Source organism: Pteronotus mesoamericanus, unplaced genomic scaffold, assembly GCF_021234165.1.
Source record: "Pteronotus mesoamericanus isolate MK-2021 breed Mesoamerican mustached bat unplaced genomic scaffold, CSHL_Meso_final contig_94, whole genome shotgun sequence".
Lineage (NCBI taxonomy): Eukaryota > Metazoa > Chordata > Mammalia > Chiroptera > Mormoopidae > Pteronotus > Pteronotus mesoamericanus.
The window spans coordinates 31,613,040-31,629,850 of record NW_026555285.1 but is presented as its reverse complement, the minus strand read 5'-3'; the positions used below and the strand labels follow the sequence as shown (position 1 = coordinate 31,629,850).

At 34.8% G+C, this 16,811-nt stretch overlaps 1 protein-coding gene across 10 annotated transcripts in view; it reads left to right on the top strand.

Annotated features, from left to right (window-relative positions):
• MYCBP2 (MYC binding protein 2) overlaps window positions 1-16,811 on the top strand; it is a 275,901-nt gene that overhangs the window by 12,112 nt on the left and 246,978 nt on the right. For all 10 annotated transcript variants that reach the window (XM_054586458.1, XM_054586462.1, XM_054586453.1 and 7 more), the window contains exon 2: window positions 13,737-13,812. In XM_054586458.1, coding sequence (XP_054442433.1) covers window positions 13,737-13,812 — 76 coding nt within the window. The remainder of the gene's footprint in view (window positions 1-13,736; window positions 13,813-16,811) is intronic.

Here is a 16,811-nt window from a genome sequence, read left to right as displayed (position 1 = left end):
TAAGAGGAAAGAGACCAAGTATGTGCTTGTGTACACGCGCAGACACACAAATCTTCAAAGTGTGCACTGAGACACCCCAGAACACAACAGCAGACACACATGAGTACCATGGGATATTTCAGAATTTCAAAGGAAACAGAGCAATATCTGTTGCAAATTACTAGCTTGAGGTAGTTCATATTTTTGACATTAGGTCATGCTACATTCCTTTTGAAGATGTCATATCTTTTCAAAAAATTGCTGTTAGTTGCTATAATACAAATCAAGTAATGCAGAAAAATCAGTGTGGAACAGGAAAGGAGTGTGGCATGTTCAGTCTGACTCCAAGTTGGAAGCTGCACATGTCCTAATATTTTACAGTAATTGTAGTTTACACTTAAGAATGAAATAAAAATATTTTTCTTTCAATTTATGTGTGTTATGTTTTCAAATGGCCAAGTTGTTAGAATGTAAATTCTTATTATTTGGATCTAATTACTTAACACTACTGTTAGGTATTTCTTTTGGCCTATGAGTGTTGCAGGAAAATTACTGGTGTTTGGCTGTCCAAGGGCCCAATAATGGATTTTTATCATTACTGATCTAGCAACTGAATTGCTGAATGTCCAGCCTGACAGTAGCCATGCAGTCCTATGTTTTGTAAAGGACCATGATTCATTTTGACTGGATTTGACACATATTCTGAGTATGAGTTTGCCTTTCCAGCTTGCAGGTGCTTAGCCAGTACCACTGATTCAGGGCTTACAGAGTATTTGATCCACCAGCACAAGGTCCACATAATAGCATTTCAGGGTAAGGGACCTACTTTATATCTAGTAAGAGAGGATCCATGGGATCCGTTTTACCATCATGCATCACTCCACTTACAAGCTTTTAACACTAGAGCAGCAAAACAATCTTCTGATGGCACAGCTGATGATGTTACCCTGGAGTTTAGACAGGATAGTGTGCAAAGATGAGGTCCCATCTTCCAGTGTTCCCAGTAGGAAGAACACATGGAAATAGGAGTGGTTCCAAATAGCATCACTCTCGGTGATCCACTGGGGAATTTATGCTTCCTTTTCCTCTAGCTCTGAGCACCAAGGATTAAGAAGTCCTGGTTCTCAGAAGGGAATCATTTCCACTAGAAGATACAAGAATCCTGTTACACTTTAAGGCACAGCAACAGCTAGGACTTGGCATTCCTTTTCCAAGGACTGGAGTCACCATTTTGACAGGCATAATGTACCTAATTATCTGGGGGAGATGGGGCTACTGCTTTACAATGGATCAGGGGGTTTTGGCAGACGGAAGGTCTGTTAGGTGTCTCTTGGTACTTCCTTATGCAGTTTTGATGGTAGATAGATACGAGAAAGGCCTGATGACCACTTCATGAAAACAGCCCCCTGGACCAGCAGAAATGCTAGCAAATATGGAGGGAATCTAGAATGGCTAGCAGAGAAGAGGTTGTGACTAAGTTTTGGCCTGGAAACCAGTGTGTGTAGGGATTGTATTTTGCTCTGCTTTACTTCCTCTGGAAAGTTTCTCCAGGAAATCAGACTAACCAGGTTTTGGAGGAGCTTTATTTGAAGCAAGGGAATCCTAGTGTAATAGGTGGTCTATAGTGAATGCTGTGGATTAATTTTAACAGTTGTTTTGTAGATTCTCTGGGATGTACTGTATAATCATATTCTCATTCTTTCTGATCTCCAGATACCCCATGCACTCTCCCACCTTTATTTTAATTATAAGAACTTCCATAACAATGCTGAATAGAATGCTGAAAAATTTATTTCTTGTTCCTAATATGAAGAAGAAACAACTACAAATTAGTCTTTCAGTATTAATTATGATACCTAAAGGTGTTTTGATGGCCATTACCAGTTGGAGAAAGTTCTTTATTATTCCTACCTTGTTGATAGTTTTTATTATAAATGTGTGTTGAATTTTGTCAAATGCTTTTTCTGCATTTATTGAAATAATCATGTATTAAGAGAAATAAAATCTAATTTTTGAATGTTCAGTTAACCTTGCATTCCTGGAATAAAACCTTCTTTTATGTGATGCATTGTTAAATTTGATTTGGTAATATTTTGTTAGGAATTTTTGGGTTTATATTCATGAAGTATATTGGTCTGTAATTTTTTCTTGGTTTTTGGTAATATCTTTGTCAGGTTTTAGTGTTACAGTTATCTTTGTCTTATGAAATGAGTTGGGTAGTAATACCCCCTCCTGTATTTTTAAAAAGTTTGCATGAGATTGGTCTTACTTCTTCTTGATATTTGCTAGAATTCACCAGGGACACCATCTGGTCCTGGAATTTCCGTTTAGAGAAGTTTTTGACAAATTCAGTTTCTTTAATAGATATAGGGATAATCAGATATTTTTGTTGTTGTTGTTATTTCTCATGTCAGTTTTGGTAACCTGTATTTTTTTTTTTTTGGAGAGATTTACCATTTCATCATTTCATCTAAATTGTTGAAATTTTTGGTACAAAGTCATTCATAACATTCTTTCCTTATCCTTTAATGTCTGGGGGATCTGTGGTGCTCATTTCTTTTTCATCCCTTAGGTTGGGGGAGTTTTCTCTTTTTCTCTTCATCAGCCTAGTTAGAAATTTGTCAATTTTATCTATAAGTTCAAAGAACCAACACTCTTTATTATTCATCTGTTTTCTATTTTATTGACTTTTCTTTCATTATAGTTTACTTCTACTTTGAGTTAGCTTTGCTATTTTTTCTAGTTTCTTAACTTAGAATCTTAACTCATTGTCATTGATTATAGATTTTTAATTGCTTCTAACATAAGTATTTAAAGTTACGAAATTTCATCTAAACATTGCTGTAGTGCATTCCACAAATTTGGATGCTCTCTATACAAGGTAGGGCAAAAGTAGGTTTACGGTTGAGTACGTGAGGTGCAGAGTTTATTCTTGTACTGGTATTATTATTTCCTTTTTTGTAAAGGTTTTGGCAGCTTTAAAAAAAAAAGTTTTATTTATTTATTTTTTAGAGAGAGGGGGAAGGAAGGAGAAAGAGAAGGAGAGAAACATCAGTGTGTGGTTGCCTGTCACACACCCCTTACTGGGATCCTGACCTGCAACCCAGGCATGTGCCCTGACTGGGAATTGAACCAGTGACCCTTTGATTCACAGGCGGGCACTCAACGTACTGGGCCACACCAGCCAGGGCTTTTTTTTGTTTTGTTTTTTTAATGATTTATATTTATATTTACATAATTTATATTTATATATAAAGCCTTTTTGGCTTTATCTTTGTTTTTTAATGCCCTGAGGATTTATATTTATATATATTTAAAACCTTTCACAGTCTTTTTAGATTTACTATTGTACTGCATTATTTAAAATGGAGAAACCTTGCAATCATATAGATCCTTTACTTTACTTCTGCTGCCTCCCCCCCCCCACATGTTACAGTTTTCGTGTTATGCTTACATACTTTGAAAACCTCAACATACAATTATAGTTTTTCTTGTCGACAGTCATACATATTTTAAAGAACGTAATGGAAAAAAGTAGTGTTTTATGTTTACTTATATATTTTTTATTCCTGTTGTTCTTCCTTGATCCTGAAGATGCTACATTTCCTTTCAACCTAAAGTACTTCAGAATTTCTTGCAGAAACAAACTGATTTTCTTCATCTGAGAATGTCTTTATTTGGCTTTTATTCCTGAAGTATATTTTAAGTGGATATAGAATTCTCAGTAGACACTTGTTTCCTTTTAGTATTTTAATGATGTTCCAGTAGCTTTTCGCCATTATGATTTCTGATGAGAAGCTTTTAGTAATTTGATCATATTTCCCTCTCTATATTGTGTCATCTTTCCCTACCTGCTTTCAAGAATATTTTGTTTTTGATTTTTAGCAGTTTGATTTGATCTGTCAAGTCATTTTGTTTTGAGTTTTATCCTCTTTGGACACTGCTCAGCTTCTAGATCTGGAAATTTGTCGTTCACCAAATTTGGCATTATTCTTAAAATATTGTGCCCTAGTGGTGGTGGGTTTTTTTTTCTTTCTTTCTTTTTTTTTTTTTTTCCAGCTTTCAAGATTCCAGTAACATGATAAAACTTTTGAGATTGTTCCACAAGTCTCTGACTGTTCATTTTTACTTTTGTTAATATTTTTTCTCTTTGCTATTCAGATTGGATAATTTTTATTGATCCATTTTAGGTTTCCAGACCTTTTTCACTGTCATCTCTATTCTCTTATTGAGCCCATGCAGCGAATTGTTTTATTTCACATATTGTTCAGTTTCAAAATTTACATTCATTTTTAAAGTAATTTCTTTTTGTCTTCTGAGAAGTTTTTTTCCATTCATTTGAAGTGTGTTTTCCTTTACTGGATAGAGCATACTTACAGTAGTTGCTTTAAAGGTATTGGTGGATAATTACATCATTTGGATCATGTCAGGGTTGACACCTGTTGTTTCTTTCCTTGAAATATATCACCTTTTTCTTGAGTTTTGCATTGTGAGAATTTTGAATTGGATGTTGGATGTTGTGAATGGTATGTTTTATAAACTCTGGGGTATATCATAATTTTCTGGAGAATGTTGGTTTTTGTCATTTCTTTTAGCAGATTATCAACCCACTTAGGTTCAGATGGCAAATTTGGTCTTGCCTCCTGTGGGTGGTGGTGATTCAGATCTCAGTTCAGTTCTCAGAGCCTTTGCTGTGTGTGTAGGGGTCTGTCCCATATCTGTACAGCTCCACAGTAAGCCCAAGACTTGTGTTGTAGGCAGAATTAGGGAATTTCTTTCTCCTTTCCAGGATTTCTTCCCCCTTCTCTAGCTGGCAGGAGCCCCTTTCCCTAAATCCTGTGGCCAGAAAATAGTTTCTTTTGGAGTTTTAATTTCTGGATTGTTGCTCCTATGGAGTGATTGCTTCCTGGCCTCAGGCAAAGCTGTTAGAAAAAGGAAAAAAAAATAACCAGAATGGGAAGCGTACTTTAACTGTGGGTCGTTTTTCCAAGTTTGACTCTCCTCCTCAATCTGCTTTTTTTTCTTATTTTCAGAGTTTTCAAGTAATTGTCTCTCCCTCCTCCCCTCTTCCTTCCCTCCCACTCTTTCCTCCCTCCCTTCCTCCCTCCCTCCCTCCCTTTCTCTTTTGTTTTGTTTTTTGTTCAGTTTTTAGTTGTAAACAGTGGGAAAAATAGGCTGTATTTGGGTTTGTGCCATTGTACTGGAACCAGAATTACTTCTCTTGATGCTTTTAAGATTTTTCTCCTTGTCTTTGATTTTTAGTAATTGGTCTATAATGTGCTTAAATATTTTTTATGTGTATATTCCATGTTTGGTGTTCCTTGAACTTATTACATCTGTGTGATGTTAATTTTTGTTTAATTTGGCACATTTTGATCTTTATTTCCTCTGATATTATTTCAAACCCAGTCTCTTATTTCCTTTTTGGAATCCAGTTATACACATATGAGACTGCTCGATAAGGGTGAGGGGTCAGCAAACTTAACTTTGTAAAGGGCCAGATACTAAATACTTTAGGCTTTGCAGGCAGTATGGTCTGTGTTGTGATTATTCTACTTTGTTGTTACAGCTTGAAAGCACCATAGGCAGTGTGTAAACAGATGAGTATGGCTGTGTTCCAATGTAGCATTATGTTCAGTCTATTCAAAGACTCCTCATGAATATAGTATTACTTGCAACCTGCCTCTATTTCTGTACGTCAGCTAAACAGAAGTCAGACATTTTCTTGAAGTTGGCATTAAGAGATCATAATAACTTAAAACCTACTCATTCCTACCTTTGGCAGAAGGCAGGGAGAAGTAAGATTTCAGTGGGAAGGTGAATGGAGGTTATATTGAGAAGGTAGTAGAAAATCTAGAAATTACTGTTTCAAGAGAAGGAGGAAGGAGACAAAGATTAATTTATCTTTTGGATAGAAGGCACTGTAGTGGGTGTTCTTGGTGTCCTAGCAATATGTCTTTGACATTTATCTCCATGCTGTCTCATTACATCTAGGACTTTCTGCCTGAGAGCTTTCTTACTGGCCATAGAGACATGCTTGGGCTGTGTGCATTGCAAGCCAGAAATGCTAAAAGGTTGATCTATGCCTTCAGAAAGGCTTTCAACCAGTGATGGATGAGGAGTTGGTAGATAAGTACCGCATTTTTTTCATCCTCTGGTTGGGATAACTGAGTCATGTTCTAAATCATCTACCAGAGTTCTCCAGTAGGATCATGCTCTGGTTGCCCGTCTCAGGGTAGCTAGCTTAATAACTCATTCTTTCTTGACTGTGTTCCCTGTATCACTTCTGATTGCTCCTACCAGTGGACCTTGTGAAACAACTACTTTGACCCGAATCCTTGAATCAGGTTTGCTTCTGAGGGAGTCCAAACCAAGGTACATTTTACTTTAGTTTAGTAATAAGAAATAAAAATTTGCTAGCTCTTACTAAATACAGTTGCTTCATGGCTTGAGTTTTCCTCACCTACTTAGTTATGTGTACTTTATGGTATAAATCTGCATGAGGCATGGTCGGAAGTCATAACTTATCAGAGATTCCTCTTCTTACTCTCTACTCCCACCCTCTTTTTCCTTATCTTTTATTTTCCCCTTTTTCTTAGGCTCTTCTGCCCACTGCAACTGTAAATTTATTTATAGTTTTTACTCTTACCCCCCACCCCCACGTGAGGATTTCCAAATAAGATAGAGACTGAGGCTATATAGAGGGAATCAGTTTGCATCTTTCCCTTAGATCAACTTAAACTGTTAAAAATCTCTTTTCTTGTTATTAATTATTAAGCTAGGTTAAGTAAATAAAAGTTTTCTACTTAGTAATCACAGGACTATTCCTCCCTAATTTATTCAGTGATGCTTGAACACAATGAGGAGAATATCATTACATTAATTACATAGAAGTAAGCCTTACTTCTATAGAAAAGCTTCAGTTTACATATAGTGGTTTTATTGTTTATTTGTTTGTTTATTTTTTTATGAGAGCAAACCCTACACATTTATTGCTTACATAGTGTGTTCCCAGTATTCTGGTCAATTGGAATGGATGTCATTCACTTGCTGAAGAATTCTATAGCTGTGGAAGATATTTTTCAACTATAAAATGGGACATAAGTATTAATTTTTATTTATGAATCTATTAATATACACTTTTTGATCAGTGAGGCAAACATTAAAAATTTATTTTCAGTCTAAATATTGAAGCTTCATTCTGTATTAGCCTACTGCAAACATATGGGTAAATCCAGCAACCATTCTTTTAGGCTCTTTTTTCTTTTATTATAATAAATTACATATTTTTTCTATTATCATTTATCTCCCTTATACCCCCTGTCCCCCACAGTCACCACACTGTTGTCCATGTCCCTGAGTCCCTTGTCCTTAACCCCCTTCACCCTGCTCCTGAGGGTCAGTCAGCCTGCTCTCTCTGAGTCTGTTTCTATTTTCCTGTTAGTTCAGTTTATTCATTAGAGTGCACATATGAGTGAAATTATATGGTATTTGTCTTTCTCTGACTGGCTGATTTCATTTAGCATGATGTTTCCAGGTCCATTCATGCTTTTGCAAAGGGTAAACATTTTTTTTACAGCTGAGTAGTATTCCATTGTGTATATGTACCATATACATAGTTGTTTTTAGTGGTTTTTAAATTAGCTGATTTTTAAAAATTGGTGGTGTTTCTAGTGATATTGATAATTCACTTTTTTATGTATTAAAAGATATTTATTGGATACATGTATGTAGGCATTGGGGGAAAGACTAGAAAAAGTGTTGCAGCTAACCCTTAAGACCCTGTAAGTTTTCAGCAAAGCAATTCATCTGTCTGTTGTTTTTAAAAAAATTATTATATTTTTTCCATTACTATTTAACTCCCTTATACTTTTCTTCCTGCTGCAATCACCACGCTATTGCCCATGTCCATGAGTCAGTCAGACAAAGACAAATACCATGTGATTTCACTAATATGTGGAATCTAATGAACAAACTGATAATTTACTTTTTAATAATACCTTATTTGAGGATTATTTTTCATTTTCTATATAGTTGCTGTTTGCAGATAAAAGTGCTTTACTCTTTCCTTTCAACCAATTATGACTTACAGACGTCCAGTGCAGTATTAAATAGAGGTAGTATATATCCTTGTGGTTTTTCCCCTGTACTTAGTGGAAGTATTTAATTTTTCATCATTGAGTATAATTAAGTAAAATGTTAGCTCTAGGTTTTTGTAGGTAGTCTCTATTAGATTAAGTAACTTCTTTTTCTAGCTTACTGAGGCATGTCATCACAAATAGTTGTTGAGTTTTAGAAAATACTTTTACTGCTCCTATTGAAATGATCATATTTCCCCCCCTTATTCTGGTATTATGTTGAATTGCATCAATTGGATTTTTCATTTTGCCTGTTTTCCTTTTTATGTGTCTAGACATTGAGATTATTTTTAGATTGATGGCTTTTTTCCTCATATTTTTTAAATTGAGATATAGTTCACATAAATATAAAGTATACCTTTAAAAGTATACAACTCAGTGGTTTTTAGTATATTCACAAAGTTGTGCAAGCAGACATTTTTCTTTACCCCAGAAAAGAGATTCCATACCTATTAATAGTCACTCCTCTTCTTTCCATAGCCCCCGGCAGCCACTAATCAACTTCTTGTTTCTATGGATTTCTCTCTCTGGACATTTAATGTAAATGGGACCATACAATTTGTGATCTTTCATGGCCTTTTTTTCTCTCACTTAGCATAATGTCTTTAAGCTTCATCCATATTGTAGCGTGCATCTACCTCATTCCTATTTGTGGCTAACTAATATTTCATTAAATGGATGTACCACATTTTGTTTATCCACTCCTTAATTGATGAACATTTGGGTTGTTTCCACTTTTGGGCTATGTAGTATTTTTGATTTTATGTTCATGGGAGATACTGGCCTGAAATTTCCTTATTTCGAAATACCCGTTTTAGGTTTTGGCTTCGTAAAATGATTTGGTAAATGTTTTTTTCTTTTTATATTCTTAGGAAGAGTTAGTCTAAGATCAATATTGTTTGGAGGGGTTCACTAGCAAAGTTATCTAAATCTAGAATTTTCTTTGTGGGAAGGTTTTGATTAGGATTCAGTGTCTGTAACAGATATGTCTATTCAGATACTGTATTTTTTCTTGTTTAATGTTTGGAAGTTATATTTTTCAAGAAATTTTTCCACCTTATTTAAGTTATACAAATTATGGGCATATCTATAGTGACATCCCCCTTCATATTTATCAGATGGGTAATTTGTAGCTTTATTTTTTTTTTTGACCAATCATACTAGAAGTTTATTGCATTTACTAATCTTTTCAGAGACCAGTTTTTAAAAAATAATTATTAAATTTAATGGGGTATCGTTGGTTAATAGGATCATATACATTTGAAGTATACTTTTCTGTGATACAAGATCTGCATATTACACTGTGTGCACACCACCCAAAGTCAAACCATCTTTATCACCATATATTAGGTCCCTTCCACTCCTGACACCTTCCTCACCTCTTTCCTCTGGCAAATGCCACATTGTTGTCTATGTGCATGAGCTTCAGTTTTATATCCCACATATGAGTGACATCATATGGTTCTTAGCTTTTTCTAACTGACTTATTTCACTTAGCATAATATTTTCAAGGTCTATCCATGTCACAAATGGCAGTATTTCATCTTTTCTTATGGCTGAGTATTATTCCATTGTATATATGTACCACATCCTCTTTATCCAGTCTTCTCCCAAAGGACACTTTGGTTGTCTCCATGTCTTGGCCAACCTTAAATAATACTGCAAAGAACATAGGGGTGCAAATATATCAATTTGCAAATAAATGTTTTTTTAGTTTTTGGGAGTAAATACCCAGGAGAGAAATTGCTGGGTCATGTGATAACTCTATTCTTAATTTTTTGAGGAACTGCCAGGCTGTTTTCCATAGTGGCTGTACCAGCCTACATTCCCACCAGCAGTGAACGAGGGTTCCCTTTTCTCCATAGCCTCTCCAATACTTGTTATTAGTTGTCTTGTTGATAATAGCCATTCTAACAGGTGTAAGGTGGTGTCTCAGTGTAGTTTTGATGTGCATTTCCCTAATAGCTGGAGGGATTGAACGTATTTCATATACTTGTTGGCCATTTGTGTGTGTTCTTGGGAGAGGTGTCAGTTCAGGTGCTTTGTCCACTTTTTAATTGGATTGTTTATTTGCCTGTTGAGTTTTATGAGTTATTTATATATTTTGGATTTTAAACCTTTGTCTGTTCTGTTGTTTGTAAATATCGTCTCTTATTTGGGCAGTTGGCTCTTTGTTTTGTTGTTAGTTTCTTTTGCCTTTACTTCCCTTACCTTTGGGTCAAATTCATAAAATTCAGAGAGCCAGTTTTGACTCTTTGATTTTCTCTATTAAATATTTGCTCTCTATTTCATTGATAACTGCTCTTACTTTATATTTTCCTCTTTTTGCATTCTTTCCATTTAGTGTGCTCTTTTCCTTCTAGCTTCTTAAGTTGTAAGCCTAGATAATTTACTTTCAAACTTATTTTTCGGTATATACATTTATGTATTTGCAAAAAGCTATATATTTCCCCTAAGCACTACTTCGGGGGGCATTCCACAAATTTTGATAGGTCATATTTCATTTTCATTTAAATGAAAATATTTTCTATTTTCCATTGTAACTTTCTATTTTAGCTCTTTTACCCATTGTTTATTTGGAAATCTGGTTTTTAGGCCTCCAAACATTTGGGAATTTCTTAATTTTCTTTCTGTTGGTTTCCAGTTTAATTTTCTTGTGATCACAGTCCTTGTGAATTTGTTGAGACTTGGTCTGTGTCCGCACATTGTCAGTTTGGGTAAGTATTCTACCATGCATTAGAAAAAAATTGTACATTCTTTAGTTGCTGACTGTGTTTTTCTATTTGTGTCAATTAGGTCAAATTAATTATGTTTAAAAATTTTTCTATATCCATGCTGTTTTGTCCTCTTTGTTCTATCAGTTAGAAGATATATGTTAAAATATGGCTTTTTATGAATGTTTTTCTCTCATATTTCTTCAACTTTGCTTCATATATTTTGAAGTTATGGTATTATTAGGTGCATTAAATTTAGGGTTGTTATGTTTTCCTTTGATTTGTCCCTTTTATAACATCATGAAATGATCTGCTCGTCTGTAATACTAACTACTTCTAGCCTTAAAAATTACTTTGTCAAAGATTTGTATTTTTGGGAGGTCAGAGTGTGTTCAAGATATACCATGTTTTGCTGTGTATAATGCGCGCCCACAGTTTTGTGCATATAATACATGGGATTTTTATGCCCATGGTATATAATCATTATACCCATGTATAATGTTCATCATTATTTTTCCTTCAAAAATTTGGGCAAAAATGTGCCCATTATATTCCACAAAATATGGTATCTTCTTTAGTCCTTTTACAGTTTATTCTGTGTTCTTTTATTTAATATTTTGAAATAATTATTATTTTACATTTTATTTTTAATTGAATTTATCGAGATGACATTGGTTAATAAAATTATATAGTTTTCAAGTTTACAACGCTATAATATTATATTATTTGTATATTGTATTGTGTGTTTATCACTCAAAGTCAAGTCTCCTTCAGTCACCATAGCAATTATTAAGGGAAGACCTTCCTTTTGTATTTCATATAGTGTTGGTATATTGATAGTGAATTTTATCAGCTTTTGAGGGTCTAAAAATATCTCTATTTTTGTCATTTTTAAATGATATTTTTGATAGGTATGTGATTTAAGTTTGCTAGGTTGCCACCTCCCCACTCCCTCTCACTTTTCAATACAGAAAATGGAAGCAATTAATCATATTGTTGTTCCTTTGAGTGTATATTTTTATCTCTGGGTGCTCTTAAGATTTTTTCTTTACTCTTTCATTCAGCAGTTTGTGCCTAGAATTTGGTGTGCTGAAGTGAACATTTTCCTGCTTGAAATTTCCCTGAAATCTTGGGATTTCTTTCTTTATTTTTGTAAAATTGTTAGGAATTATCTCTTCACATAGCACTTTTGTTCCATTCTTTTTTTCCTCTCTTTGTCTTGGACTCTAGTTACATAAAAGTGAGACCATGTGACTGTGTCCCATATCTCTACTGTCTGTTTTGTTCATCCATTCTTTTCTTTGTGCTTGAGTTTAGGTATTTTCTCTTGGCCTGTCAGCAAATCCTTGAATCCTCTTTTCCTTGAGTTTCTTCTCCTCTTAAAATTAGCTGACAAGTTCTTAATTTCAGATATTTACTTTTTAAGAAAATCTACTTGGCTTTTAAATAAGATCCTGTTGAAAATTACATGGTTTTATTCTATTATTTAAAAATCCTTGTATCTATTTCAAGTCCTTGCCTCCTAACTTTAGTGTCTGGTTTATCTTGAGTCTGCCGAGTTGTCTGTTTTCTCTTGATTATCTGTCACGTTATTTTGCTTTTTTGATGTCTCTTGTGGGCCTAATATTTTGTGTAAAAGAACAGTTATTTTTTTCTAGAGAGGTTTGTCCTTTGCTGTATTACACAGATAAGGAAATATTTGTGTTGACTACCTCAGTCCATTCAAGGAGTGAGTCGATTTATCCCTCTACTGGGATTCTGTCTTCTAAGCACTAGGAGACTATGGGAAATTGACTCTGACCTGTTGGCCTAACCTCCTTGTCCTTCATCACTGCCCCAGCACTAAGCAGATCTAACATTGGGAAAAGTGACCACATATTTGGGGCTTTTCTAGATTTCCTGTCTGTCATTCTAACCCATGCAAGTAGTCTAAAGCTCCAGTAGTTTCTGGTTTCTCTTTATTTTGTAGAGTATGTCTATTTAAGCCAAGTTCAATTCTCACTTGTACCCAAACTCTGTAAATGTCCCCTTGGAAGAATATACCAATGATCTGGGCTCACTCTTGGAAGTACTTTTCCATCTCTGGACTTTTAGTTCATCTAGTCCTTAATTGCTTCCACAGCTTCTTACGTTAGTCTAGATTTTGAAGGAAGAGCAGTGGCTTGCTTCTATCTAGTATCTTACTTTAGAGAGGTAGAAGTCAGGAGTTAATCTTTGCAAGAAGAAAAAGCAGATAGTTTTAGAGTGCTTATTTGTATAAGCATAGTGATGTTTTGAATAGTTTTATCTGTATTGTATACTATTAATTAATATATTTTTTCTTTCTGACATGAGCCTGTTTATCAAAATATTCTCTAGACCAAGAGTCAACAAACTAGTCCACAGACCAAATCAGTACAATTCCTGCTTTTGTATGGTCTCTGAGCTAAGAATGGTTTTTATGTTTTTAAAGCATTAGAAAAATAAAAAGAAGAAAATGTTATAAAATTGTATGAAATTCAAATTTCCATGTCCAGAAATAAAGTCGTATTGTAATACAACTGTGCTCATCTGTTTATGTGTTGTCTATGACTGCTTTTATGCTGTAATGTTTGACTAGTTGAAAAAAGTTTAAAAACCACCATTTGATGCCTTTAAAATTTTTTTAATTTTATAAATGCATTTGCAGAATTCAAATTTTTAATCATTTCATGTGTATTTCTTACCTATCCAGTATTTTGTTATCTCACCTCAATATCTACATTATATAGTAGTATCTTATATGTATATCTAGAGTATATTGTTTCATAGAAAGTAATGTTATAGGATAAATATTCAAGTGTCTATTTTGGAAGTACCTGTTTTTAATAGCTTTGTATGTTCTAAGTGGACTTTCATAATTTTTCCATGTTTTTTACATTTTTAGGAATAAGAAAATTTTAAATAAGAAGAAGTTGAAAAGAAAACAGAAGAGCAAATCAAAAGTCAAGACAAGAAGCAAGGTAAGCTGCTGGCAATTTATAAGGAATAAGGACTTTTTCATATAGAAATTTGAATTGAAATGCCACGATTAACAAGGTTTGAGTGTATGTATATGAGGGGGGATCTCCCTTAAAAAAAAAACCCAAAACAACAGAATCATCTTCTGGAGAGTGGGCCCCTTGTAGTACAGGCTTCTCCCAGCCTTAGGTGAGTGTTCTAGGAACCCGAGTGTATCAGTGCACCAGCTGGCGTTGTTGTGAGAGGCTGTTTGGCCTCAGTGAATTTTTTTTGGAAGACTCTTGCAGTGTGTTTGCCCATTTCATGATGGGTGATTTATGAGCGCACCTGCCCACACCGTGCTGAGTGTTCAGCAGGTTTTGACCAAAAACTGCGCAGCCCCCGTGCCCCACCTTCCGGTTCACCTGATCTTGCCCTGAGTGACTGTTTTTTGTTTTCTGATGAAAGAAGTCCTCAAAGGGAAACATTTTGCCAACGTGGAAGAGGTGAAACAAAAAACAGCAGAAGCACTAAAAGGCATTAAAATAGATGAATTCAAAATCTGTTTTTGAGCAGTGGAAAAAAAGAAAACATCTCAATAGGTGTGTTGCGTCAAATGGAGAAGAGAGTCCTTTGAAGGTGCCTGAAGTGTAAACATTTAAGAATGAATACACAATTTTATATAAATAAATTTTGTTTGGGTACCCCCTCATAATTAGCAAACCATTTCACTTCTCTATGCTAAAGTAATTTTTTAGAATCCCTTTATTATTTAATTATACTGTTTAATTTCATATTTTTACCTGTAGCCTAGAAGTTAATAATGGATTCTGAAAATTATTATTTTTTATCTTTGATTTGGGGGGAACATAAACATTTCTCTCTTTTTCACTCTGACTGCTTGTTCTACAAACTGAGAAAAACTTGTTTGTGAGGTGGGACTTGACTTTGGGTTTTTCATATGCATATGAATGTGTCATGAATTAGGGAGAATTATGGTGCATCTGTATTGCTCTGAGATTCTTTGACTGTGGATAACTCTGCAAAAGAAAATAAATACAATGTAGAAGGTTTTAATTAGATGGGACCTGAGCGATCAAGGATCTCATTTTCCATCTAATGCAGAAATCTTTGGTATAAAGCCATCTAGTTTTTTCTTAAACATTTTCAAGGTTCAGATTCCACATTCTATAAAAGACTTTCTTCTCTTTTGAACACTACTAAGAAGTTTAGACATGAAAAAGATAGGAGTCATAACTATGCTTTATGAACACCTCCACTCATGGTTAAAGAAACAGTAGCTTAGCTTGGCCTGTATATCATACTTAAGTTGTAGAGACAGTTGTTTCTTGCTCTTTTAAATTAGTGTTCTTGCTGTTGTAACTGAGAATAGTCAACTTTAAAGTAGTAAACAAACAAACAAAACCTAAAAGGATAAGGGAGGGAACTTGTTTGGTGACTCTGTCTTGAGACACAGCTGGATCCAGGGATTAAATAATTCATCAAATCTATGTCTTCATCTCTTGCTTCTGCTTTATCCTTGTGTGGGCTGTTAGCAGCTCCAACTTCATTTTCTTTGAGCGAGAGACAATCTTTTCTACTGGTTCCAGCAGAAAGTCTTTGGTATGGATTTTATTGACTCATGTCATATACTTTGGCCTTGGAGATGGGGAAGTTTGGTGAGAGGCGAGCAACCTGATGAGCACACCATGTGGAATAGGAGAGGGGTGGTTACCCTCAGGAAAATATTGCTGGGTGGGCAGATAAATTATATATTTTCACCGTATCACCTCTTACAACTTCTGCTTTTGGGATAGAAGACAAGAAGTGGAGAACATTTCCGATATACTTACTATGTATAAAAACCTTTAACAAATACATACTCATTTAGATTTCCAACCTCTACACCTTTTCCACTTTTTTGGAATTATGTGCAGAATCAAAGTATGGGAATCTTGAAGATCGTTTTAAGTTATTTTAAAGTTTCATTTGGTGATTTTCCTCAAAGTGGTAGCATATGATATCCAGGATGAGGTGGGAAGTCAGGTCTTTCATTCCTTTGAATTCTGTTTCTCACTTTGTGCCCTTAGTAATTCAGCTTTCTTGTGTAGGCCTCAGGTTTTATATCTACTGTCTGCTTTTCAGGAGCAGCTTGTTGTAAGAGTGATATTTAAAAACATGCATTCTTCTATTCCTCAAATATTAATTACATGCTGACTGTGTGTAGGCATTATGCTAGGTATTTGGGATAGAAAGATGAGTAAGAAACATTTCCTGCTCGTGATAAGCATATAAAATAGTAAAATTTTGTTAGTCTTCTTGCCCTCTCTCACTGTTTTTGGGCTGTTTTGGGCATCCGCCCTCTTTTTAAAAAAAGTTATTTAAAAAATACCAAAGGGCTTTATTATTTAAAAGCAAGCATTTTTCAGCAAAACTAAAAAAACCATGTCTACTACAGTATCTCCTCCTTCCTTGCTGTCATGGCGCTCTCTTCTCCTCACCCATTAGCTGTCTCCTTCATTTAATTTCCTTATTCATCCTAGATACAACAGTCTTTTTAGAAAAACTTGCTTAATCTACTATATTAGTTCTCTATGACTGCTGTAACAAATTGCACAAATTTGATGGCTTAAAACAACACAAATTATCTTATAGTTCTGAAAGTATGAATTTCCAAATGGATCTCACTGGGCTAAAACTAAGATGTTAGTGAGTCTATTCCTTCTGGAGTCTCTAGAAGAGGATTCATGTTTTTGCCTTTTCCAGCCTCTAGAGGCTGCTTACATTTCCTGGGCTGTGCTCCCTTCCGTTGTCAAAGCCAGCAGTGGTTGTTTGAGTCTTCTCATGCTGTGTCACTCTAATGCTTTCTCCTATGACTGTCCTTGCACCGTCTCTCGTTTATAAGGACCCTTATGATTAATTGGGCCTGTGCAGATAATTCAGAAAAATCTCCCCATTTAAAGATTTAATATAATTATATCTATAGGATCCCTTTTACCATCTGAGGTAACGTATTCACAGG